Raw genomic sequence first — 27,044 nt, 5'->3', positions numbered from 1 at the left:
TAGAACAATGTATTTTCACTGGTCTCCCATTTTTATGTTCAGATTAAAAGTAAGCCATTGGCCCATCAAGCTTGCTCCGTCATTCAATATCGTCTAAATTGCACTAGTGTCCAAAAAGGTAAGTGGGGTTATTGGGTTAAGGGGATAGGGTGGAGGTGTGGGCTTAAGGAGGGTGCTCTTTACAAGGGCCGGTGCAGACTTGATGGGCCAAATGGCCTTCTGCACTGTAAATTCTATGATCGTCACTCAATGTGATCATGGCTGATCTGTTTATGTTTTGAATTCCACATTCCCTTCTCCATCAGATAACCATAGATTCTTGTTGGGCAAGGGAATCATATTACCTCTGCCTTTAAAAAAAAAACTTAAGTGACCTAGCTTCCACCAGCTCTTCGTCACAGGTACATCATCTAGTCATTTTCAAACTCCGGGCCGTGACCCATGGGGGGGCTGCCTCTGGCTGCTGTTGAGTAAAGAGTCAAGAGTTCTGCTCCTTTTCCCAAACACCTTTATTTTTCCTTGAACACACTCAGCACCAAACGCTATCATCACATCACCTGCTCCCAAGGCCACCTGTAGCCTCTTTACATATCAGTGCCAATTATTGGATCAATGAGACATCTAATTGGAATGTATCTTAACCCATTCCTTAACAACCAACAGCTCTAAAGCAGAACAATGAAAGGTGCTGAATGAAAAATTATATTTGCTCTGGCTTTTCACCTTCCTGGTATCGAACTTGAATCGACAAATACCAGGGTGTAATAAAAACAGCCGGGCAAGTTCTGATAAATAATAGGGTGAACCCTTTTGAAGAAACTGTTATTCCTCCACTCCTCCACATTTTGAAAGCATGCAGTGCAAGTAGTAGCCAATCAACTTGCTAGCCTTTTAGAAAACATAGTCCTTTATGTTTTCCACAATTCTCCTGTTGGTGCCATGGAGAAGTTGGCTGGGTATTGATATGTTTCTCAGTCAGCATCATCCTTTATACTTACTGGAATATAAATTATGTTTACCTTTTACATTTATAATTGATTTCATATCTGATAAATTATAAGAATATGTTCTACAAGTAGCCCCTTCTGCACAATGCAATTTTGAAAAAAACAGTGGATAATCAAATAAAGCTAGTTTTCTCATAAAAGCAACAGAGAGAAAACTTTGTTTCTACGTGTGCTGAGCCCAGCAGCGGTATTTATCTACATCATTTTCTCTTTTATTTTTCTTTCTTTGCTTTCTGTGCCTGATCGTCACATTGAGTTTGCCATCTTCCCCAAGACTGCTTTTTGTGTCTGTGTCCCTCTCCTTCTCTCTCGTCCACCCCTGAAGAGAACTCCACAATAACACAAGTGGCTTTTACGAAGACACAGCGAGCATGTACTGCTTGAAGGAATTGTGACTGACATCATCAGCATGTTAAACTGTGACCCATTCATCATCTGCAAAGAATTAAAAATACAACTATTAATTGTGAATATCATATTGTATTATGCTTAACTAAATAAATGTAGCCATGATGTGGAGATGCCGGCGTTGGACAGGGGTGAGCACAGTACGAAGTTCATTCACCTGAGGAAGGAGCTGCGCTCCGAAAGCTAGTGACATCGAAACAAACCTGTTGGACTTTAACCTGGTGTTGTAAGACTTCGTACTGTAAATAAATGTAGAAACATGATACAAAAAGAATATTATCAGATAGCCTGTTTGTAACTTAATAAGCACAATTTTTGTGTTGTGTGCACTACTTGTGGGTTTTGGACTCCTGCACCACTCAGTAGTTCACTTGTTGGGTGTGAACTATTTCCCATCTTATTGTTCATCCTTTGTCAAGCATAATGCAGCAAACTGTTGGCACTCTTTTGTCAAATAGAAAAATTGAAATATTATTTATGGAGGCTTGAAAGACTGCCATGTAATGATAATTGAACAAATTTTGCTTGTTACACCTGAAGCATTTCATTTTATGATTTCTAAGGAAGTGATTCTTGCAATGTTAGTGAGCACTAGTGGAATAATCTCAGCCGGTATGGCAATTTGAACCCGTGCTGTTGGCCTTGTTCTGCATCTCAAACTAGCTATCCAGCCAACTGAGCTAAACTGGCCCCTCACCTGAGGTTATTCATGAAGGCCCCGCCCTCTCAACCTTGCCCCTTGCCTGAGTTGTGGAGATTCTCGGGTTAAATCCCCACCAATCAGCTCTCTCTCACTCAAAGGGGAAAGCAGCCTATGGCATCTGGGACTATGATGACTGTTTATTTTTATATTTACTCAGTGTGTATAATTAGAATATCCATTTCTTTTTTAAAAAATTATAATCTTTATTGTCACAAGTAGGCTTACATTAACATTGCAATGAAGTTACTGTGAAAAACCACTAGTCGCCACATTCCGACACCTGTTTGGGTACACTGAGGGAGAATTCAGAATGTCCAAATTACCAAACAGCATGCCTTTCGGGACTTGTGGGAAGAAACTGGAGCACCTCGGAGGAAACCCACGCAGACACTGGGAGAATGTGCAGACTCCACTCAGACAGTGACCCAAGCCACAAACTGAACCTTGGACCCTGGCTCTGTGAAGCAACAGTGCTAACCACTGGCTACTGTGAGCCCATTAGAGAAAACACTGGCCCTGGGTGGTCTTGAACCACCAGCCTTTCAGTTAACAGCTGAACGTGCTAACCAATTGCGCCACAGAGACTTTTAGTTTAGGATGTAAAAAATATTTGTTCTGTGTCTTTCGGGGGTATCTTCATCAAATCTAGTCTAGTGCATGTCCAATTGAGGCACTCGGCACACCTATCTAAAGTGATCCAGGCATATAAGCGTTGGAAAAGTTTGAATTTAACATTGTAACATTTTATTAATTCATCATTGCCAGATCTTTTAATTGGAAGGAAAAATGAATGACGTTTGGCTATTCTAGCTAAGCAGTCACTTTAAGAGGCACTCTTCTCTACTTTCTTCTCCTCGCCCCCCGCAGCTTCACATAAGTATACCTCTTCCTCCTTCACAGACTGGGTACTCCCCTCCTTCATGTGTTATTTGCTGCTGGTCCTGGCTCCACTCCTACCTTGCATTGTTGCTTTCCTCTCACATTGGACTGTGCTTTGCTGGTGGGAAAAATTATTACAAGGGCAGGAGTTCCTGCCTCGTGTGTGAGTCGGACTTTTATAGAACATAGAACAATACAGCGCAGTACAGGCCCTTCGGCCCACGATGTTGCACCGAAACAAAAGCCATCTAACCTACACTATGCCATTATCATCCATATGTTTATCCAATAAACTTTTAAATGCCCTCAATGTTGGCGAGTTCACTACTGTAGCAGGTAGGGCATTCCACGGCCTCACTACTCTTTGCGTAAAGAACCTACCTCTGACCTCTGTCCTATATCTATTACCCCTCAGTTTAAAGTTATGTCCCCTCGTGCCAGCCATTTCCATCCGCGGGAGAAGGCTCTCACTGTCCACCCTATCCAACCCCCTGATCATTTTGTATGCCTCTATTAAGTCTCCTCTTAACCTTCTTCTCTCCAACGAAAACAACCTCAAGTCCATCAGCCTTTCCTCATAAGATTTTCCCTCCATACCAGGCAACATCCTGGTAAATCTCCTCTGCACCCGCTCCAAAGCCTCCACATCCTTCCTGTAATGCGGTGACCAGAACTGTACGCAATACTCCAAATGCGGCCGTACCAGAGTTCTGTACAGCTGCAACATGACCTCCCGACTCCGGAACTCAATCCCTCTACCAATAAAGGCCAACACTCCATAGGCCTTCTTCACAACCCTATCAACCTGGGTGGCAACTTTCAGGGATCTATGTACATGGACACCTAGATCCCTCTGCTCATCCACACTTTCAAGAACTTTACCATTAGCCAAATATTCCGCATTCCTGTTATTCCTTCCAAAGTGAATCACCTCACACTTCTCTACATTAAACTCCATTTGCCACCTCTCAGCCCAGCTCTGCAGCTTATCTATATCCCTCTGTAACCTGCTACATCCTTCCACACTATCGACAACACCACCGACTTTAGTATCGTCTGCAAATTTACTCACCCACCCTTCTGCGCCTTCCTCTAGGTCATTGATAAAAATGACAAACAGCAACGGCCCCAGAACAGATCCTTGTGGTACTCCACTTGTGACTGTACTCCATTCTGAACATTTCCCATCAACCACCACCCTCTGTCTTCTTTCAGCTAGCCAATTTCTGATCCACATCTCGAAATCACCCTCAATCCCCAGCCTCCGTATTTTCTGCAATAGCCTACCGTGGGGAACCTCATCAAACGCTTTGCTGAAATCCATATACACCACATCAACTGCTCTACCCTCATCTACCTGTTCAGTCACCTTCTCAAAGAACTCAATAAGGTTTGTGAGGCATGACCTACCCTTCACAAAGCCATGCTGACTATCCCTGATTATATTATTCCTATCTAGATGATTATAAATCTTGTCTCTTATAATCCCCTCCAAGACTTTACCCACTACAGACGTGAGGCTCACCGGTCTATAGTTGCCGGGGTTGTCTCTGCTCCCCTTTTTGAACAAAGGGACCACATTTGCTGTCCTCCAGTCCTCTGGCACTATTCCTGTAGCCAATGATGACATAAAAATCAAAGCCAAAGGTCCAGCAATCTCTTCCCTGGCCTCCCAGAGAATCCTAGGATAAATCCCATCAGGTCCCGGGGACTTATCTATTTTCAGCCTGTCCAGAATTGCCAACACCTCTTCCCTACGTACCTCAATGCCATCTATTCTATTAGCCTGGGGCTCAGCATTCTCCTCCACAACATTATCTTTTTCCTGAGTGAATACTGACGAAAAATATTCATTTAGTATCTCGCCTATCTCTTCAGACTCCACACACAATTTCCCATCCCTGTCCTTGACTGGTCCTACTCTTTCCCTAGTCATTCGCTTATTCCTGACATACCTATATAAAGCTTTTGGGTTTTCCTTGATCCTTCCTGCCAAATACTTCTCATGTCCCCTCCTTGCTCGTCTTAGCTCTCTCTTTAGATCCTTCCTCGCTACCTTGTAACTCTCCATCGCCCCAACCGAAACTTCACACCTCATCTTCACATAGGCCGCCTCCTTCCTCTTAACAAGAGATTCCACTTCCTTGGTAAACCACGGTTCCCTCGCTCGACGCCTTCCTCCCTGCCTGACCGGTACATACTTATCAAGAACACGCAGTAGCTGATCCTTGAACAAGCCCCACTTGTCCAGTGTGCCCAACACTTGCAGCCTACTTCTCCACCTTATCCCCCCCAAGTCACGTCTAATGGCATCATAATTGCCCTTCCCCCAGCTATAACTCTTGCCCTGCGGTGTATACTTATCCCTTTCCATCATTAACGTAAACGTCACCGAATTGTGGTCACTGTCCCCAAAGTGCTCGCCTACCTCCAAATCCAACACCTGGCCTGGTTCATTACCCAAAACCAAATCCAACATGGCCTCGCCTCTTGTTGGCCTGTCAACATATTGTTTCAGGAAACCCTCCTGCACACACTGTACAAAAAACAACCCATCTATTGTACTCGAACTATATCTTTTCCAGTCAATATTTGGAAAGTTAAAGTCTCCCATAATAACTACCCTGTTACTTTCGCTCTTATCCAGAATCATCTTCGCCATCCTTTCCTCTACATCCCTAGAACTATTAGGAGGCCTATAAAAAACTCCCAACAGGGTGACCTCTCCTTTCCTGTTTCTAACTTCAGCCCATACTACCTCGGAAGAAGAGTCCCCATCTAGCATCCTCTCCGCCACCGTAATACTGCTCTTGACTAGCAGCGCCACACCTCCCCCTCTTTTGCCTCCTTCTCTGAGCTTACTAAAACACCTAAACCCCGGAACCTGCAACATCCATTCCCGTCCCTGCTCTATCCATGTCTCCGAAATGGCCACAACATCGAAGTCCCAGGTACCAACCCATGCTGCCAGTTCCCCTACCTTATTTCGTATACTCCTGGCATTGAAGTAGACACACTTCAAACCACCTACCTGAACACTGGCCCCCTCCTGCGACATCAAATCTGTGCTCCTGACCTCTCTACTCTCATTCTCCCTTACCCATAAACTACAATCCAGGTTCCCATGCCCCTGCTGCATTAGTTTAAACCCCCCCAAAGAGCACTAACAAATCTCCCCCCCAGGATATTTGTGCCCCTCAGGTTCAGATGTAGACCATCCTGTCTGTAGAGGTCCCACCTTCCCCAGAAAGAGCCCCAGTTATCCAGAAATCTGAATCCCTCCCGCCTGCACCATCCCTGTAGCCACGTGTTTAAATGCTCTCTCTCCCTATTCCTCATCTCACTATCACGTGGCACGGGCAACAACCCAGAGATAACAACTCTGTTTGTTCTAGTTCTGAGCTTCCATCCTAGCTCCCTGAAAGCCTGCCTGACATCCTTGTCCCCTTTCCTACCTATGTCGTTAGTGCCAATGTGGACCACGACTTGGGGCTGCTCCCCCTCCCCCCTAAGGACCCGGAAAACACGATCCGAGACATCACGTACCCTTGTACCTGGGAGGCAACATACCAAACGTGAGTCTCTCACGCTCCCACAAAATCTCCGATCTGTGCCCCTGACTATAGAGTCCCCAATTACTAATGCTCTGCTCCTTTCCCCCCTTCCCTTCTGAGCAACAGGGACAGACTCCGTGCCAGAGGCCCGTACCCCATGGCTTACCCCTGGTAAGTCCTCCCCCCCCCCCCCCCCCCCCCCCCCCCCCCCCCCCCCCCCCACAAGTATCCAAAGTGGTATACTTGTTTCTCAGGGGAACGACCGCAGGGGATCCCTGCACTGACTGCTTTTTCCCAGTCCCTCTTACAGTTACCCACCTATCTCCAATCTTTGGTGTAACTAATTTCCTGAAGCTGCTATCTATGACCCCTTCTGCCTCCCGAATGATCCGAAGTTCTTCCAACTCCAGCTCCAGTTCCCTAACTCGGTCTTGGAGGAGCTGGAGATGGCAGCACTTCCTGCAGGTAAAATCAGCAGGGACACTAACTGCATCCCTCACCTCAAGCATCCTGCAGGAGGAACATTGCACTCCCTTCCCTGCCATTCCTCTAACTTTCTACCAAGATCTGGCTAACAACTAAATTAAATTTTTTATAAAAAATAATAATAGTATAATAAAATATGGTACTTACCTCAGACCAATGGGTTTTATTATTAGGTTAGAGGAGGGCAGGTGGGAGACACTACACGTGTAGTGTCTCGGGTTTCCTCTCCACCAGAATTTATTGGGACTTCCCAGACGTCCGCGGGTCGACTTCCTGTTCCCGCCTAAAACACTAATTTAAAAAAAAGAAAAATTCTCAGCTCCTGCTGAAATTGACTGACCAGCCAGCTCCACTCCCGCCGAAATCGACTGGCCTGCCCCTGCAAAGACAAGTGCTTTTAAAGGACAGACTTACCTCCCAGCAGCCACTTCAGCACTGCTCCCGCTGAAACTGACTCACCAGCTGTTCTCCCGCCGAAATCGACTGGCCTGCCCCTGCAAAGACAAGTGCTTTTAAAGGCCAGACTTACCTCCCAGCAGCCACTTCCGCACTGCTCCCGCTGAAACTGACTCACCAGCTGTTCTCCCGCCGAAATCGACTGGCCTGCCCCTGCAAAGACAAGTGCTTTTAAAGGACAGACTTACCTCCCAGCAGCCACTTCCGCACTGCTCCCGCTGAAACTGACTCACCAGCTGTTCTCCCGCCGAAATCGACTGGCCTGCCCCTGCAAAGACAAGTGCTTTTAAAGGACAGACTTACCTCCCAGCAGCCACTTCCGCACTGCTCCCGCTGAAACTGACTCACCAGCTGTTCTCCCGCCGAAATCGACTGGCCTGCCCCTGCAAAGACAAGTGCTTTTAAAGGACAGACTTACCTCCCAGCAGCCACTTCCGCACTGCTCCTGCTGAAACTGACTCACCAGCTGTTCTCCCGCCGAAATCGACTCAATTTTCTTGGGAGTGAAGCAGCAGTGCAAGGTTGGAGGTGAGCTTCGCAAGATCCTCTGGGGAAGAAAATCATCTGGTTCAGCGCAATTTGATTGTTAATATGCCACTCAAGTTGAAAAATATACACATTTGATACACCTGTCTTCTTTAGTGTCACCTTGAGCTGAAGCTGCTGCGACAACAGGACTTGTTTAGATGCTACTCTAGTAAGCATAGCATAAAGTCACATTTTATGTATGGTGCAAAACAGCATTTTGTAATTGCATCTTGGATGAGTGACCTGCTACATTTAAACATTCAACTCTTATCTCCTGGCACATACCATTTTGCTATATTGTACTATGTATTTCCTAAACTGGACGGCACGGTGGTACAGTGGTTAGCACTGCTGCCTCACAGCACCGAGAAGCCGTGTTTGATCCCGGCCACGGGTCACTGTCCATGTGGAGTTTGCATATTCTCCCCGTGTCTGCATGGGTCTCACCCCCACAATCCAAAAAGATGTGCAGATCAGGTGGATTGGCCACGCTAAATTGCCCTTAATCGGACAAAAAAACAATCGGGTATTCTACATTTAAAAAAAAAAAATGTATTGCCTAAACTATATTGTTTGCAAAATAAAGAATTAAATTATTCTGTGATATGATTTATTTAATGTTTTTGGTGTATTCAACAGAAAAAAAACCTAGTTATTACTTCATCAAGAAATCGACAAGATTTGACCAGATGAAATTGAGCTGATCATTGATCTAGAAAAACAGGATTTTGTCAGAAGTGATTTGGGTAAATTTATTGTTCTGACCCAATTTCTCCTTTGTATTGTGAACAGGAGGCAAAGCCTTCCAGCCAATCAGGAGAGAAAAAGGATGGGGAATACATTAAGTTAAAAGTTATAGGCCAAGTAAGTGTCATATCATTGATTTTTTGCCTTATTTAGTTCTGCTTCAGGCTATTTAACTTACTGTACAGCAGCTAAAGAAAACTGAAGACTGCAAAATAAATGTTTATTTTTTAAAGGACAACAGTGAGATCCATTTCAAAGTGAAAATGACCACACAGCTAAGAAAGCTGAAGGAGTCCTACTGCCAGCGACAGGTAAGAGCACAGAGAGAAGTCTTGTTACTGTCTCCCTTACAAGCAGAAAATAAACTCAAACACGGGCGGCACGGTAGCACACAGGTTAGCACTGTTGCTTCACAACGCCAGGGTCCCAGGTTTAATACCAAGCTTGGGACACTGCCTGTGTGGAGTCTGCACGTTCTCCCTAAACCCATGTCTGCATGGGTTTCCTCCACAGTCCAAAGATGTGCGGGTTAGGTGAATTGGTCATCCTAAATTGCCCTTAGTGTCCAAAAAGGGTAGGTGGGGTTACGGGGATAGGGTGGAGGTGTCTGGGCTTGGGTAGTGTGCTCTTTTAAAATTATGCGGGAACAGATAGGATAGATGCGGGCAGGTTGTTTCCACTGGTGGGTGAAAGCAGAACTAGGGGGCATAGCCTCAAAATAAGGGGGAGCAGATTTAGAACTGAGCTTAGGAGGAACTTCTTCACCCAAAGGGTTGTGAATCTATGAAATTCCCTGCCCAGTGAAGCAGTTGAGGCTCCTTCATTAAATGTTTTCAAAGATTGATAGTTTTTTCGGGCGGGAAAGTGGAGCTGAGTCCACAAAAGATCAGCCATGATCTTGTTGAATGGCGGAGCAGGCTCGAAGGGCCAGATGGCCTGCTCCTAGTTCGTATATTTTTATGTTCTCTTTGCAAGCATCGGTGCAGACTCGATGGGCCGAATGGCCGCCTGCACTGTAAATTCTAAGATTCTATGATAACAATGCAATTGTAATGGGATATTCAACAATGTTTTCACCTGATTATTTTATTCGGCGCCAATAGAGTAAATCATGCTTAGCCCAATACTGGGATATTCTTAATTTATTACTTCAAATTGCTGCTAGTATTGCCACCAGTGATAATGTAATTAATGGTGCATTTCAGCTTTTAGTGTTGCACAGCTCAGATATAACTTTAGAAGGCCAGCGTGAAATGTTTATTATAATTGAAGTGATGCAATATGGCAGTTTCACACACCTACTGTAATACTTTACTGAAATTGATGCAAAATATGTTGAATACTGGGGAATATAACACTTTGATCCAAATGGTTTCAGAATTAAACCCTAAAGAGACATACTGCTATTTGAAGCAAAGTACATAGCAAATGAATCTAGACAATTCATTCACATCTGGTGCAGAATGGCTCGCGTACAACTCGGTAAAGACTGATTTCGCTCTGACCTGGTGTCCACACATATACCTTGCAGTGCGGGTCACTTGATAGCAATCGGGGTTGAACCCTGTTGATGTTTGTGTTTCCCAGCTCAAACACACTCGGGGCAATTGTGATACCTTTGACTGAGATAATCAGTCTCAGTACTAACCAGCATTCAAATCTGAGCCCTGCCAGGCATTTATGGCATAATTTCACATTGGAAAGTAATTCTCCTAAATTACTGTCCTATTTCTACTTCCATCAAACATTGGACTGTGGATCCAGGGGTTAGAGAGTCTCCATTAACTTTAGCCAAGCCATGTTTTTTGCATGAACAAAAATGACCCTTCCCCCAGTGTCCCTTGTGCTGGGCTGTTGGCTGACTTTGAAGTTTATTTTTAGCAACGTGATTTCATGCAATAAATGATTGTACAGTAATCCCATACATAGTGTTCTTTTTATTGAATTCAAATTTCACCATCTGCCATGGTGGGATTTAAACCACGGTCCCCAGATTATTACCCTGGGTCTCTGGATTGCTAGTCCAGGGACAATATCACTATGCCACCACCTCCTCATGGCATTCTAAAATTCTTTAATGTATGGATGTAGAGGAGGTAAAGGAAAGGACTAGCATTTTTATCATGCCTATCATAGCACTCACACTTCTGAAAATGCTTTTTCACCAATGAAGACCTTTCAAAATATAGTCACTGTCATAATTTAGGGAAACATGGCAACCAATTTTCACACAGCAAGGGCCAATAAACAAAATTCGATAAATGTTCTAACCATGTTAGGAAACTGGTGTGGAATTTAATACAGGTGACAGGGGTCTTGCCTTTCGGGGTGAGGTTGAAGGACTTCAGGAGGGCACGGAGATTGAGTTGGGCAGAGGGGGTGGATGGAGGTTTTGGGAGAGAAAAAGCTGCTGCCTCGGGTGGGGGGGTCACCCCGCTAGTAAGACGGCTAGTTAATGGAAGTGAAGTGGGGAGTAGAGTGATGGGGTGGGGGGGGGGGGGGGGGGGGGGGAATGCTGGGTGGGGAAGGTTTTCTTTGTTTGTGGCTGGGGGGGGGGGGGGGGGGATGGTGGGGCATTTGATGTTTGGGCTGGGGGAAGGGCAAGGGAGGATTGGGCTGCTGACATAGATGGCGTTGGTGTTGTGCAGTTGATTAAGGGGAGATGGTGGCTGCTATCTTCAGGAGGCCCAGGAGGTGGGGGGGACGTGGGCCTGGAGGAGCTTCATAAACAGTGGATATGGCTGATTTGGGCGGGCGGAGGCATCTGGAACCCTCCAACTAGGCTGATGACTTGGATCGTTGGGAAATTGAATGGGCTGATCAAGAGATCCAGCATCTTTACACAAGAGTTTGAAGGCAGACTTGGTGTTCATGAAAGAGACTCATTTAAAAGTAGTGGATCATACGAGGTTGAGGAAGAGTTGGATGGGGCAGGTGTTCCATTCAGGGTTAGATATGAAAATGAGGGGGGTAGAGGTGCTCGTTAGTAACAGGGTGGCTTTCTCGGCTGGTAATACCGTGGTGGATCCTGGGGACAGCTATGCGATGGTGAATGGGAGATTGGACGGGCAGATCTGGTGCTGGTAAATATGTATACTCCGAACTGGGACGATGCAGAATTTGTGAAGAAGGTGTTGGCGAAGGTCCATGACCTAGATACACACCAGTTGATTTGGGGGGGGGGGGAAGATTTTAATACAGTTCTGGGTCCTAAGGCAGATCGGTTGTGCCCCAAGTCCCTGAAGGTGTCGGCAATGGCGAAGAAATTGTTGGGGTTTATGGAGCGGATGAGAGGGGTGGACCCGTGGCGGTTTGGGAGGTCGAGTTTGGAAGGTCGAGGGGGAAGGAATTCTTCTTTTCAAATGTTCACTGGGTGTATTCCCGGATCGATTTGGACAACACGTTACTGGTGGGAAGTTGGGACAGAATATGCGACAATCATGGTGTCAGACCATGCACTGCATCTGTTGGACCTGTGTGTGGAGAGAGGGGGTTCCCAGTAGCTGCAGTGGAGGCTAGATATGGGGCTGTTGGCTGACAAGGGGGTCTGTGAAAAGATAGGGGTTGCTATACTAAATGATGTGGAGCTTAACAGAACAGATGAGGTTTCCGCCTCCCAGTTGTGGGAAGCGTTGAAGGCGGTGATCAGAGGGGAGTTTATCTCGATAGGGAGAGGAGGAGGTGCTGGAAAGGCAAAGATTGATGGAGGCCATTCAGGAGGTGGACCGGACGTACTCCGCGACCCCTGAGGCGACGCTATTAAAGGAATGGAAGAAGCTCCAGATGGAGTTTTGAGCGTATCTCTATGGGGAAGGCAGTTGGGTCTGTACTCAGTGGAGTGTAGAAGGATGAGGGGGGATCTCATTGAAACTTACAGAATACCGAGAGGCCTAGAGTGAACGTGGAGAGGATGTTTCCACCAGTAGGAGAAACTAGAACCTGAGGGCACAGTTTCAGACTGAAAGGACAATCCTTTAAAACATGAGGAGAAATTTCTTCAGCCAGAGGATGATGAATCTGTGGAACTCATTGTCGCAGAAGGCTGTGGTGGCCAAGTCACCGAGTGTCTTTAAGACCGAGATAGATAGGTTCTTGATTTAATAAGGGGATTTGGGGTTATGGGGACAAGGCAGGAGAATGGGGATGAGAAACATATCAGCCATAATTGGATGGTGGTGCAAACCTGATGGGCTGACTGACCTAATTCTGCTATGTCTTATGGTCGAGGAGGGGAAGGTGCAGAGGTTGGGCACCCCGATCAGGTTGGGGGAGGTAATGGGGTGCGTGGGTTCGATGCAGTCTGGGAAGTCCTCAAGTCCGGACGGATTCCCGGCAGAGTTTTATAAAAGGTTTTGCACGGAATTGGGATCCCAAATAGTGGAGATGTATGATGACTAAGTCGGTAAGGGGAAGCTCCCACCCATACTATCTCAAGCTTAAATTTCACTTATTTAAAAAAAGGATAAGGACTCAGAGGAATGTGGATTGTACCGCCCCATATCACTGCTAAATGTGGATGTAAAGCTGTTGGCGTAGGTGCTGGCAACGTGTATACGGTTATACAACTGTGTGACGGTTATAGGTGAGGTTCAAATGGGGTACGTGAAAGGGCAGCAGCTTTCGGCGAACATTCAAAGGCTGTTGAATGAGGGGTGACCTCAGTGTCTTTAAAATTCTGAAAGGTTTTGGTAGAGTGAACACCGAGAGAATGTTTCCTTTTGTGGGTAAGAAGGTAACTAAAGGCGATCAATATCAGATAGTCACCAAGAAATTAAGTAGGGAATTTAGAAGAAATTTGGTTAAAATGTGGAACTCCCTGCCACAGGAAGTGATTGAAGTGCATAGTATAAAGGTATTTCAGGGGAAGCTAGACAAACATTTGAGGGAGAAGGGAATGGAAGGTTAGATTTAGATGAGAGAAGATGGGAGGAGATTCGAGTGAAGTATAAACCCCAACTTGTATTGGTTTGGCAGAATCGTATGCTTGTTCTGATTTACGTGCAGTATACCTTACATAATATGTAAACTGTCCATGTTCTTAAAACCTACCTCTTTCGCCAAGCTCTTAGTTATCGGCCTTCATGTTTCCTTGTGTGCCTCAGTGTCAAGTTTTGATTGATAATGTTCCTGTGATGTGCATGTTTTTTTTAAACTGTGGGCAATATATAAATACAAATTGTCGTTGCTACTTTTATTGGTATTAGCAACTTGAGATATAGGCAACTTAATGAGAATATTCAAATAAATGGTACATGACAATTCTTTGTACAAATCTAAACAGGCCTAAAACAGTAAAAGCTTAATGGACACTCTTGTATCAAAGAGTGGTCAGCTGTATTTCTCAGGACAAAGCAATGTTTTTGTTTTGAAAATTCCTAAGAAAGCTCAATTTCTTTTTCATAGTACCCGCCCCCCCCTCCCAAAAAAAAGCAAACATCTCTGCCAGTGCAGCTTCTGAGCCAACCGTTTACAAGGGAAGATTAAATAGAATGACTCACCTCTAATTTTCTCACTTTCCTGTTGAGGAATTATTTAACTTTCGGGGAATCATGACATAAACCTGCATCCTACTACATTTTTCAAAATAATTTTTAACAAGTGACAAATAGTACAAGAATAGTTTATTCTGTTAAGTAATGATTTTTTAAATGAAGCACTATGTTTAACTTATATTTTTTTTGCCTGTCCTTTGATGTAGGGTGTTCCACCAAATTCACTTCGATTTTTGTTTGAGGGTCAGCGGATCACAGATCACCAAACACCTAAAGAGGTATGAGAGCATCATTTTCTGACATTTTACTGAGAAACCTCAAATATCTTGGGCAGCCGCTAAAAGATTGTCAGAGCTGCCAAAGATTGCAGCAGCACTTTGTGGAAAGGTTTTTAAAAAATGCTATTTTATTTTGGTAAGAGATGTCGACGCTGGAGATTGGAACATATTTCCATGTCACACGGCAAGTATCGGCATCAAACACTCGTGGTCAACTATTGCACGTCAAGAAAGTGAAGCTTCCTCAACTCTATGCCAAATTTTTTCCTAACCCCGAATGTAGACAGATAGATGACTTTGTATCAGATCAGTGTGAAAATGTTCACTTGTCACAAGGCTTGTCTTGTCACCGCTGGTCTTTGGAGCTTCTCTGAACAGTCAGTTTATCAATTTAGTGGCGTTTGGTGAGGTATTGTGTGTAGTTTATACTGTAATTGCAGGTGCTAAGTGGAGACTGCATTAAATTATTTAATCATCGACACTTGTAGCAATCAAAGAGATGAACTTTTCATCCTATTACTCTGAACCACGTTTGAGTATACAGTTCAAGCACAAATTCTTAACCTACCATGACACAGTCCCCTAAAAACTTCTCTTACATGCAGTAATTTTCCTATTCCTCTCTAGTGTTGTTGAGCTATGGGTCTGTGAACATCAAGCACTTCCCAATACCTGAGTGACCATTACTCATGTCTGATGGCAAGATATTTAGTCATGCTAGTCACTTTTGCAAGTCTGGCCTATTCTTCCCCTGACACCTATCTAAACATGTTTGTAGCAGAGTCACCAGACTGTGATCAGATGCAACTGAATCTTCCTCTTTGACCAGGGAACCAGGTGTTTGAAGCACTCCTATTCCTGTCCCAACTGCAGTCAGATAACTCATAATAATAATCTTTATTGTCACAAGTAGACTTACAATAAAGTTACTGTGAAAAGCCCCTAGTTGCCACATTCTGGTGCCTGTTCGGGTACACAGAGAGAATTCAGAAGAATGACCAAATTACCTAACCGCATGTCTTTCGGGACTTGTGGGAGGAAACCAGAGCACCCGGAGGAAACCTACGCAGACACTGGGAGAACGTGCAGAGTCCGCACAGACAGTGACCCAAGCCGGGAATCAAACCTGGGACCCTGGCACTGTGAAGCAACAGTGCTAACCACTGTGCTAACGTGCCGCCCACACGGTACAGACTTGAATATTTGAGCTATAATTGCTATAGATCACAGCCAATTAGTGGTTAAACCCACATTGGGTTAGCTAATTCTAGAAATAACTTCAATTCAGAGATTCTCTTGGAACTTAAAAGTGATTCTGTGCTTTCTGTAACAGGGTTTATATAAAATGGAATCTTATATCAAAGCAGGAGGCCATTCAGCCCATTGTGTTTTTAAGAGTAGCCCCTATGGACCATACGTGTCACTTCTGATTTTAAATTTTTTGCTTACCTGTCTCTGACATGCCTCACGATACCCACCTAGTCCAGTATCTGTGTCTTGCCCACCATCCTTAATTGGATGATAAGTCTGAGGCTGCTAGCAAGTGTGGGCTTGACACTCTCAAATTAAGGGTTCAGAGAGGTTGGAAAACTCAACTTTATGGCATTTTAAGATTGTTCAGATATTTGGCTCAGAACATCACAACCGAGAAGCTACAGACAGAAGGAACAAGGATGAGGGGATGTTTAGCAGAGCTGGTAGATTGCAGGATTGGAGTGGCAATAAAACAAATGAACCTCAGGAATGCTTCAGGAGAAGTTAACAGATGCTTCAGATTTGGCTCAAAATATCATTATGCAATGAACTGTCTAAAGTGAAACAGCAATGTTTTCAAAGCGCACATAATGCAGAGAATTCAGAAGTTGAAGATGATAATGCTCAGTCTGAGGGAAATGTACTAGTTACAAGAAGCTTTAGTCCAATAATGAGTGGGTATTAGTTGCAAATTATTTTGATTGTTCCAGATTAGAGTATAGTTACAACTTGACTGGTGTGGAAAGATTGGTTAAAATGACATTTAGATTCACTCAGTGATGAGCATCAAAGTACGGTCAGAGAAATGACTCTATTTGTTTCAGGTTTGGGGATGACAACACATTGAGGTGACTGAAAAAGACTAGTGATTCCATGCAAAATAGCCACTGCATTAATAAAGATGTAGTCTCTAGTGGGATACTCGTGCAGCTCAGCACACCTTCCATAAAAAAGGCACAAACTAAACTGAACATAGAATACGATAAACTAATTACTTTTGGAAAGTCAGTCGATCTGTAGTTTACCTAATTAAAGCATCATTGTCCTGATATTTTTAATCAATGTTGACAACTCTTATCGCTGAGTCAAAGCTCAGGGGTTCAAGACTCCATACTGTATGCTTAGATTGACACTTTGGGAGGTACTGCTGCATTGTCTGAGGTACCAACTGTTGCTAACTTTTGGTTGGTTCAATTGGCTCTGTTTTATAACCTTTGCTCTAGAGTCGCCAGGTATCTTTATGATACCGGCACGAGGTTCAAGTTCAAGTAATGATCAATAACTCAACACCAATTAGTAAGATTCAAATCAAAACACATTTATTATATACAGCAAGTCCCTACTTATGCATATAACTCTACTTTCTAGGCTATTTCTATCACTAAAAGGCCTATACTTCGCTTCAGACTGGCCCACCAGGTCAGGGGAACAAATGGCCTTTCGTTCAGGTCCTGAGTTAGCAAGATTCAAAAGCTGGTATGGACTGGTAGCTAGGAGCGCGTACCTCGTAGTGAGCGTTGACTGGAGACTTACTTACTTGGTATGGCAGCTGGACAGGTCTGTCAAGGGTTGCTTCGCGATGCTGAGTGACCCTGCCAAGAAGGACGATTTGAACTTGGGGGCTTTACTTTATAGTCCCCAGGGGTTTCCCGCCCTTCGGGGCGGACCCCGTACCTGGTTCCAAGTGATTGGACTGCATTCCGATCATTTGGATCAATTTCTCCAATAATGGAGTTGTTCCCTGATTGCTGGGCGGTCCCTAAATGTCCGTTGGCCTTCCTTTGTCTTGGCTCCTGCTGGCGCCGAGGAGTCTGTCTTGGCTTTATTCACCTTAACTGTTGCAATTGTGCCTTGGAATTGCTCATTACTACGCAGATGGCTGCTGGTTTCAGTGCTGTCTGGTTTTTTGCAGGTTTCAATACACATGATTTCTGTACTTGCTAGTCTTTGCCTGTGTTGGCTGAATTTCCCTTCAGTCTTTGCGGTTTGGGAAGTGGCCAACCCAGGTGGCTACACGCTCTCCTTGTGATCCCTAACGTGAAGCGTGAAGGATCACATAACTGCGTTGTCTTCATTCCCTGACCCGGCGAGCACTCTTCCATGGCCTCTACACTGACCATAACTATGCAATGAAAATTTTTAACTAACATTATAAGTGACGCTATTTCATAAACAGGGACATGCATTACAAAATTTTTTTTTTAACGGTACCTCTAACTGTCCTCAATAAACTACACTCACTAAACATTCAGTCATATTAACTTCCTAAACATTACAAAATAAAAGCAGCATTTACATTTTTCCTGGCTTGGCAGTCAAGAACAGGGGTGTACAATATTTCCATTTCTTTATTTACAAAAGATGTGACACAAATGGTCTTTATTGTAGATCAAGGGGTTCGGGGGCCTGGTGAAAACCGAAAATAGGGGATCTCATTCTGTATACCGGGGTGCTAGCGCGGTAGGCTCTCCTTCGCCATTTCCTCATGCGGATAGTCTGCACGATGCTGCAGAGTATCGCCAACACTAATAGGGATTTGACTACGTAGGAAAGGGAGTACCATGTTATGAGCTTATCACACCATGATGGTGTGGTGTTGCCTGTTACTGGACTCTGGGTGCTATGGGGAAGTGAATCATTAACGGCCGGGGGGGGGTTGGGGTCAGGGGGTTCGGGTTCGCGCGCAACCGAATACACATGATAATGGTGGTGATCAACACGGAGGATGTCCTCATTGTTCTTCTTCTTTCTCTTTTTTCGTTCCTTGGGGCTTCTGGAGTTCGGTGGGATCAAGCATAGTGTCTCTTACTAGCTTGGTTAATATCTCGTGCGTTAGTATGTCTGTCCTTTAGTGCCAATTCTCCCTTTATAATTTGTGACCATGTGTGACTCCCTCATTTTTTCTTTTTTAAACTGAATATTCAGGACAAGACACACTTAAAAAATACTGAAACAGTGCGAGCCGTCTCACAGGCTGTGCGATTTACCATCCAAATGTTTGAGGATGTAAATAGCATAGGGATGGCAACCTAAGGGTCACCTGAAAACAAAACAAAACTTTTTGAACGAAAAGTGCCGAAATGAGGTGCGTATGTCCGCGACGGGTAAGAATTGGATGGAATCCCCGGGTAGGACGGCGATCGATGCCGTGTGTGCTCTACCCCAGAGCAGTTGATCAGAGGGGGGTCCTGAGGCAGGGCGGAGACCAATGCCGTTCCTCCACTGCCTGAGCGACCGGCAAGAACGGGCAAGAAATGTAGTCATTGTGGGGGGTTGCCGTATTGGTTCAACCTTTGAACCAGAAGAGCAGTTATGAACAGGGGTCTGGCAAGCTCTCATAGGTTTCGGCAGACAAATATGGCATGGGGCCGTGGAAAAAAATTTTCCGATCTTGCATACAACACATAACAATAACAGTAACAAACAACATTGAACAACATGCTGCAGGTTCCATCAGAAAGGACACCGTTTTTCCCAAGCAGTTCCTTTTTAAAACATCATCTGGACACCTCAGTTATTAGTTGTGAACAGGGTCGCAAAGGGGTTCTCGCTTTGGGAGTCAGACTCAAAGTCGGCATCTTCTCCCGGATGCCATACTCTCGAATGTATAAGGGCTGATAGGGCTGCATGGTGCGATTTGGGGTCCATCTCGTTGTTCTGGACGAGCCTGTATGAGTTATCGCGGTGCCAAAAGGTGGTGTCTAGTTCTGTGGGGACGGAATCGTCATCGTAGGGCGGTGGTCTTTGGTGGGGTTTGTTGAGGAATGTGATGAGGAAGGGATCACTCGAATCGTGGTCAGATTCACTGGGTGTGGGTCCTGTTGCATGAGGATAGTGGGGAGGCGTGCTGTGGCTATTGTCTGAGTCAGAGTCGCTGTCGCTGCTGCTGTCCGTGGGCGTTCCGGGGCGGAGTCTAGAGGTCGGGGGTGGAGTCGAGGGCGAGTCCGTGGATGTGGTGGGCGTGTTGGGGGAGGGTAGGGATACATTGGCTGTGGGCGGGGTGTGGTCTGCTGCGTCGAGCATGACGTGGTGTGCGTGGTTGGACTGTGGGCCATATGCCTTTAGCTGGTTAATATGGAACCACGCAGTCTTTCCGTTGGGGTACTTAATTTTATAGACGGAGGGGCTTACTTTGTCCGCAATGGAGAACGGACCCGAATACGTCGGTGACAGGAATGTGCTGGGGTTGTAAATTGAGAGCATGACTTGCTGCCCTACCTCAAACTCAGTCGCATGCACTGTCTTGTCGAAACAGGCCTTGCTCTGTTTCTTCCTTATGCCTATTCTTACTGCGGCTGCTAGCTGAGCCGTTTTAACATTTTCCACTAGCTGCTTTACTGCGTTCTCGTGTGTGAGGGCCATCATTTCAGGGCTGGTCAAGTCCAATCCTAATAAAAATTCTGTGCCTTTCATGGGGCGTCCGGTCATGAGAGTGTGTGGGATGTAACCTGTGGATGTTGAAATAGTATTTCTCAAAAACATCAACGCAAAAGGGAGGACTGAATCCCAAGTGGTGTTGTTCTGTTGGACCATTTTTCTGAGGGTTGATTTTAGGGTCCGATTCATGTGCTCAACTTGACTGGGGGTGGCATGCGATGTGGAATTTTTGGGTAATGCCAAATACCGTGAGGATGTTCTTCGTGACACGTCCCATAAAATGGGAACCTTGGTCGGATTCAATGCTGCGGGGGGTGGGAGTCCTCATCTCGTAAAGATGTGGTGGGTTAAGATCTTTGCGGTGGTTTTTGCCGTGTTTGTTCTGGATGGGAATGCCTCTACCCATTTCGTAAAAGTGTCTGTGACGACTAATACGTATTTGTAACCATTCCTGCAAGAGGGCAATGGTCCTATAAAATCAATCTGAAGGTTCGTCCAGGGGCCATTAACGGGGCGGGTGTGGCTAAGTTGAGCTTTCTTTGCGTATCTGTCCGGATTGTTCTGGGCACAGGTAAGGCAATTCTCAACGTAGTGTGTTACGTCTTCTTTTAAACTTGGCCACCAACAGAGCTGCCTGAGGTGGGCTGTTGTTGGATCAATTCCCTGATGTCCATGACTGTCATGGAATAAACAAATAAGTTGATTCCTGTCCTGTTCAGGAACCACATAAAGGGTGTCTTTTAACACCACACCGTCATGTGTGGTCAGTGCATTTTTAAATCTTATCATAGGGTGCTGTAAATTGTCCTTTTAAAATCTCCCTGAGATTGCTATCTTGCTTCTGGGCCTGCACTAAATCCTCGATATTAGTCTGCGAGACCTGAACTGCATTCACTGGTACGGTACGCTTTCGGGGGGTGTCCAAAAATATCCATGCCTGGAACCTGCTTTGGCCAGTGCGTTGGCTTTTACATTTCCAGGGGGGGAGGAACGGTGGTGACCGCGAACTTTGACAATTCCAAAGGTCCTGTCCTGTCCTGTGCTTGCGCTAAAATGTGGCGGAGCAATGGGGCTGAAGGGAGGGGTTTTCCGTCTGTGGAAACAAATCCTCTTGCTTTCCACAGGGGTAGGAATTTTGTAAGGCTGTTGCAGACATAGAGGCTGTCCGAGTATATGTCTGCTGGGCTGGGGAAGGAATCCGGGTGATCTATAATATACGCAACGGCTGCTAGTTCTGCCGCCTGCGCGTCTAAGTGGCCTGGTAGCTTTAAGGAGATCTCTTCTAGGGCGCGTCCTCGACATAAATGCCGCATCCTGTAATGCGCTTCCCTTCTAAAACTGTGGAAGAACCATCCACATATATTTGCAAAGGTGCACACGTGTCTGTGGGCTGGGGGCTCTGGGGTGAACTACCTATCTTTCTAGGGGGTGTTTTTGCAATAAAGGGGCCTGTGTTATGGTGCGGTGAGATGATTTCACATTCGTGGGGGGGGTGCCTGGGTACTGAAGGTTATCGGCTAAAAAAGTGTGGGTCTTGGTCCTTTTAACAGTGATGTCCCGTCCCTGCAAAAGAAGGGTCCATCTAGCTGCTCTAATCTGACTAACTGTACCGTCCTTGAGTCGTCCGTCAAGTAAAAGTTGGGTGGTGGTGTGTTCCGTGAGGATTGTGATGGGGTTTAGTCTGGTTATGTAGGAAAAGTACTGAACTGCCCAGAAAACTGCGAGCAGGTGCCTTTCACAGACGAAAAATCCCTGCTCCACAGGATCCAAAAGTCTGGAGGCATAAGCCACGGGTCTTAATTGTTCATGCCGTTCCTGGAGGAGCACGGCCGAAAGGGTGCGGTCGGTGCTAGCTATCTCTATAGCGTAGGGGGAAAGCGGGTTTGGAACCTATAGTGCGGGGGCTGCAATGAGGGCTCTTTTCAAAGCATCCACAGCATCCGTATGCTGCGGAAGCCATTCCTAAGGGGCTCCTTTCTTTAGGAGTTCCGAGAAGGGCGCTGCCTTGCTGCCGAAACCGTCATTGTGGTTTCGGCAGTAGCCAACCAGTCCTAAAAACGACCGGAGGGCTGAAACGTTCTGGGGAAGGGGCAATTTAGCAATCGAGTCAATTCTTTTATGCTCGATCTCACGTTTACCGTGCGTGATAATCGTACCCAAATATATCACTTTATTTTTCAAAATCTGGGCCTTTTTGGGGTTTACTTTGCAACCAATTGAATGTAAGAGTTCCAGGAATTCGGACAGAAGCTCGATGTGCTCTGCCTTTGTGTCTGTCTGCAGTAATAGGTCGTCCACATATTGGACCAGACATTCGGGGTGAGAAAATTAAGATAATCCATTTGCCAGCTGACGGTGGAAAATGGAGGTCGAGTTGTGGAATCCTTGTGGAAGGCATGTCCACGTGTACTGCTGATTTTTAAAAGTGAAGGCAAATTTGTATTGGCACGCCTTTGCCAATGGAATGGACCAGAATCCATTATTGATGTCCAAAACCGGAAAGTATTGTGAGTTGAGTCCCTGTTTGAGCATGGTCTCGGGACTTGTGGCTACCGTGGGGGCTGCTGCGGGGGTGACTTGGTTGAGTTCCCGGTAATCGATGGTCAGTCACCATGATCCATCGGGCTTTCTCACTGGCCAAATTGGGACATTATTAGTGGAGGCTACTGATCTGAGTACACCCTGCTCTAATAAGCTGTCGATAACTTTTGCGATTTCTCCCTCTGCCTCTTGGGGAAATCCGTATTGCTTTTGGGGTCTCGGGTCAGGTCCTGTGATTTGAACGGAACCAGTCATCCGGCCACAGTCGTTTTGTGGGTCGCAAATGTTGTCCTGTGCTTCTGCAGAACTGCCCTAACCTGCTTGTCTGTGCTAATTGTGGTCGAGTCAAACCAGAAATCGCCGACTGCGCTAACCTTGTTTGCGTATTCACCTATTGTGAGCGTTGCGGGGGCTCTTGCGGATTTTGCCATTCTCCAAACACACTGGTTGACTTGATCAAAGGACAGGTTGTGGGAATTCATTAAGTCAATTCCCAAAATGTGTTCTGCTGTGTGGGGAAGATCGACTAAAACTATGGGGTGCTTTGTCGTTATATTGCCAATCTGAATTGGTACAGGGGCTGTGATGTGTCCCTGCTGTGAGTGGCCTGTAAAGCCGCTGAGGGTTATTGTGGCTGTAGTGGGCCACATGTCTTCCTAGAATATGGTGGAGGAATTGATTGTGGTGCGGGACCCTCCTGTGTCCCAGAGAAATTAGATGGGCTGTCCCCGTATCTTTGCTGCAACTACTGGTCGGCCGGACCTATCCCAAAGGGTGTCGCAGACCCAACTGGGGGAGCCCGAACACCGTCAGTCTGTTCCGTTCAGGTCCGTCTGGTCTGGACGGGTGCTCACACTATGGACTGGCTCTGTCCTATTCTTATTCAGAGTGCCTGCCTGCTGGGCTCTCTGTGGCTTTCATGGGGCATTGCATTCTCGTGCAAAGTGTCCTAACTGTCCACAGTTGTAACACTCCTGTGGCTTTTGTGGGGGGCTGTTCCTGCCTTAGTTCACCCATGCGGGGTTCTGGTGCGTTTTCACCGCTTGGATGAATGCTTCCGCCTGCTGTTCCTCGGTTTCCTAACTGCGGGTTTGTTTTGTACAGACTGCTCCCTGGCGCGGGACAATCTTTTTAAAACCCATTTCTCATTGTGGGCTTCCTCTGAGAGGTCATAATTCGTACAGGCTTTTTGTCCTGCCTCTGTGGCATGGGAGATAAGGGTGCGGGTCCATTTGGCCATACCGTCTTGGGACAAATGGGCGCGGTCTAGATTACCGAAAACTGCTGTGAAATGAATCCACAAGTGTCCAGCAAACGCTGTGGGGTGTTCCGTCTTTTTCTGCCTGCACTTATTTAGGCCTTCTACGGGGTCACCTCTGTTGTAGCCGATCACACCTAGGATCGCTGCATGTATCTCTGCAAGGATACCTCCTCCTACATTCTGTGGGTCGGGAAGGGCTGCTACGACCAAAGGGTCTAAACTCAAAACTGTGAGCTTCACGTGCTCATGCTCGTCCAGGCTGTACATGGTCGCCTGCTGCTTTACTCTAGCAAGGAAATGGTGGGGGTCTGAGGTGGGGAGGAACGGTGAGATTTTCTTGCACGCGTCCCGTAATTGGGTCACGGTTAAGGGGATGGTATAAAGAAATTATGTATCTCTGTCCGATGTGACTGTGCGGTGGGTGGTTACTGGGTTCATTGGTGCCTGAACTATCTGCTCTGTGGGGGGTTGGGGCACTTTTTTCTTCTGGGGCTTTCCTTGCGCACATGTTCCCTGAACATATCTATGCGCGGTCTCATTTAATTCTTCCCAATCCGGGCCTACTTCTGTATCTAACTGGGATCCAAAGGTGCTCTGGAATCCATGCTGAACTGAAAGTAAAGACTGCAGTTCTGCAATCTGCTTCCGGCACTTTGCGTGATCTAATGAGCTTGGTCTCTGCTCCGTGGTGGCAGCATGGAGTGCTCGTAATGCTGCTTTCAGGTCGCTACACTGCCTTTGCAATGCCTCTACCTGTTTCTCTGTTTCCTCTCTTACCAGGACTGCACGTTGCATGTCCTGATAGGCCTTTTCGTACTGTGTCTGGAAGCTGCTTAAATGCGGCAGACAAGACTGGTGTGCCCACTTGGCATCATCCACCTCTCCATCCTTTGCTGCTAACTTCCTTCTTAATTCTATGTTTTCTTTCTCAACCTCACTTACATCAACCTTGCTCATTCGATGTACTCCTTCTATCTCTTTACGGAGCGTCCGAACGACCTCCTCTGTGCCTCGCAATTGTGCCAAACAGGACACAATTGCCATCGGCTTGCGAGCTTTTCCCAAGCTTTTCGTATGAATTTCTGGCAGGTTCTCCCACCAAGTATGTCCTATATTCCCGGATCCTGTTTCCTCATTGTCACAGAATTCGCTCCAAAGGGGCCATCCTTTCCCTTTGAGGTACTTTCTGATTTCCTCTTCCCAAACAGGACTCTGTCCTACTCTACTGCTGGTCGCTGCTACCACGAATTCCTCCGGGTTCATGAGGCGTTGCATTGCCTGCATTGCTATCTTTCCTCTCTAAATACTCTCTTAAAATTTGGAACAAGGGGTACTAAGGCGGTGCTGTAATTATGGGTACGGCTTTCGCTATTTTCCGGAATACAAACTCCCAACATTTTTTCGCAACAAAAATCTATCAGTTTTACCTTATAGCCCTGTTAGTTACGCATGCATTAACACACTTCCGAATTATGAGGATTGATCAGAACTGCTTGAACACTTGTGGTTTTTTCTGTTCCCAATTGGATTTCTAATTCAAATTTTTGGGTTCTCCCGGAGTGGTCAAGCCACTTCTAAGTTGGGTCCCGGCAGGATGTCGCCAGTAATATGTTGCTAACTTTTGGTTGGTTCAATTGGCTCTGTTTTATAACCTTTGCTCTAGAGTCGCCAGGTATCTTTATACCGGCACGAGGTTCAAGTTCAAGTAATGATCAATAACTCAACACACCAATTAGTAAGATTCAAATCAAAACACATTTATTATATACAGTAAGTCCCTACTTATGCATATAACTACTTTCGAGGCTATTTCTATCACTAAAAGGTCTATACTTAGCTTTGGACTGGCCCACCAGGTCAGGGGAACAAATGGCCTTTCATTCAGGTCCTGAGCCTGCAGGATTCAAAAGCTGGTATGGACTGGTAGCTAGGAGTGCCTATCTTGTAGCGAGCGTTGACTGGAGACTTATTTACTTGGTATGGCAGCTGGACAGGTCACTATCAAGGGTTGCTTCGCGTTGCTGAGTGACCCTGCCAAGAAGGACGATTTGAACTTGGGGGCTTTACTTTATAGTCCCCAGGGGCTTCCCGCCCTTCGGGGCGGACCCCGTACCTGGTTCCAAGTGATTGGACTGCGTTCCGATCACTTGGATTGATTTCTCCAATACTGGAGTTGTTCCCTGATCGCTGGGCGGTCCCTAAATGTCCGTTGGCCTTCCTTTGTCTTGGCTCCTGCTGGCGCCGAGGAGTCTGTCTTGGCTTTATTCACCTTAACTGTTGCAATTGTGCCTTGGAATTGCTCATTACTACGCAGATGGCTGCTGGTTTCAGTGCTGTCTGGTTTTTTGCAGGTTTCAATACACATGATTTCTGTACTTGCTAGTCTTTGCCTGTGTTGGCTGAATTTCCCTTCAGTCTTTGCGGTTCTCCATTTTAAGTCGGGAAGTGGCCAACCCAGGTGGCTACACAACCTTTGGGTGAGATGTTATACCAGTGCCTAGTCTACTTGCTCAGTTAGATGCAGAAGAACTCAGTTAGATGCAGAAGAGCCCAGTTATTCTAACAAGGACTGTAGCTTAATGGCCCAGTGACCTCTTAAAGTTTTCAGCTTTTGAGTATTTGTCTTGCTTCCTCCAAGTAGATTGTCACAAAGCGAGGTCCAAACTAAATGCCTCTTGCAGTAGTAACAAATAACACACTCCTCAGTCTTGTTTCAAGTGCAAAAGCATCATAGAACATTACAGCGCAGTACAGGCCCTTCGGCCCTCGATGTTGCGCCGACCTGTGAAACCACTAAAGCCCATCTACACTATTCCCTTATCATCCATATGTCTATCCAATGCCCATTTGAATGGCCTAGCTGTATAGCTAGCCCACACTTGGAGTATAGTGTTCAATTCTGGTCGCCACACTACCAGAAGAATGTGGAGGCTTTAGAGAGGGTGCAGAAGAGATTTACCAGGATGTTGCCTGGTATGGAGGGCATTAGCTATGAGGAGCGGTTGAATAAATTTGGTTTGTTCTACTGGAACGAAGGAGGCTGAGGGGCAACCTGATAGAGGTCTACAAAATT

General features: G+C 45.9%; 1 protein-coding gene and 1 non-coding gene across 6 annotated transcripts in view; one reads left to right on the top strand and one right to left on the bottom strand.

The window, feature by feature from the left end:
• sumo1 (small ubiquitin like modifier 1) overlaps nucleotides 1-27,044 on the top strand; it is a 101,068-nt gene that overhangs the window by 16,865 nt on the left and 57,159 nt on the right. For all 5 annotated transcript variants that reach the window (XM_072487060.1, XM_072487058.1, XM_072487059.1 and 2 more), the window contains exons 2-4: nucleotides 8,814-8,885; nucleotides 9,002-9,079; nucleotides 14,467-14,538. In XM_072487060.1, the coding sequence (XP_072343161.1) occupies nucleotides 8,814-8,885; nucleotides 9,002-9,079; nucleotides 14,467-14,538 (222 nt within the window). The remainder of the gene's footprint in view (nucleotides 1-8,813; nucleotides 8,886-9,001; nucleotides 9,080-14,466; nucleotides 14,539-27,044) is intronic.
• On the bottom strand, nucleotides 2,630-2,703 carry trnan-guu (transfer RNA asparagine (anticodon GUU)). Its single transcript has one exon. It is a non-coding gene; the product is annotated as a tRNA-Asn (tRNA).

This window comes from Scyliorhinus torazame, chromosome 21, assembly GCF_047496885.1.
Source record: "Scyliorhinus torazame isolate Kashiwa2021f chromosome 21, sScyTor2.1, whole genome shotgun sequence".
In the NCBI taxonomy this organism is placed as follows: Eukaryota; Metazoa; Chordata; class Chondrichthyes; order Carcharhiniformes; family Scyliorhinidae; genus Scyliorhinus; species Scyliorhinus torazame.
Note: the sequence above shows the minus strand (reverse complement) of the source record. Positions and strands in the feature narration are given on the sequence as shown.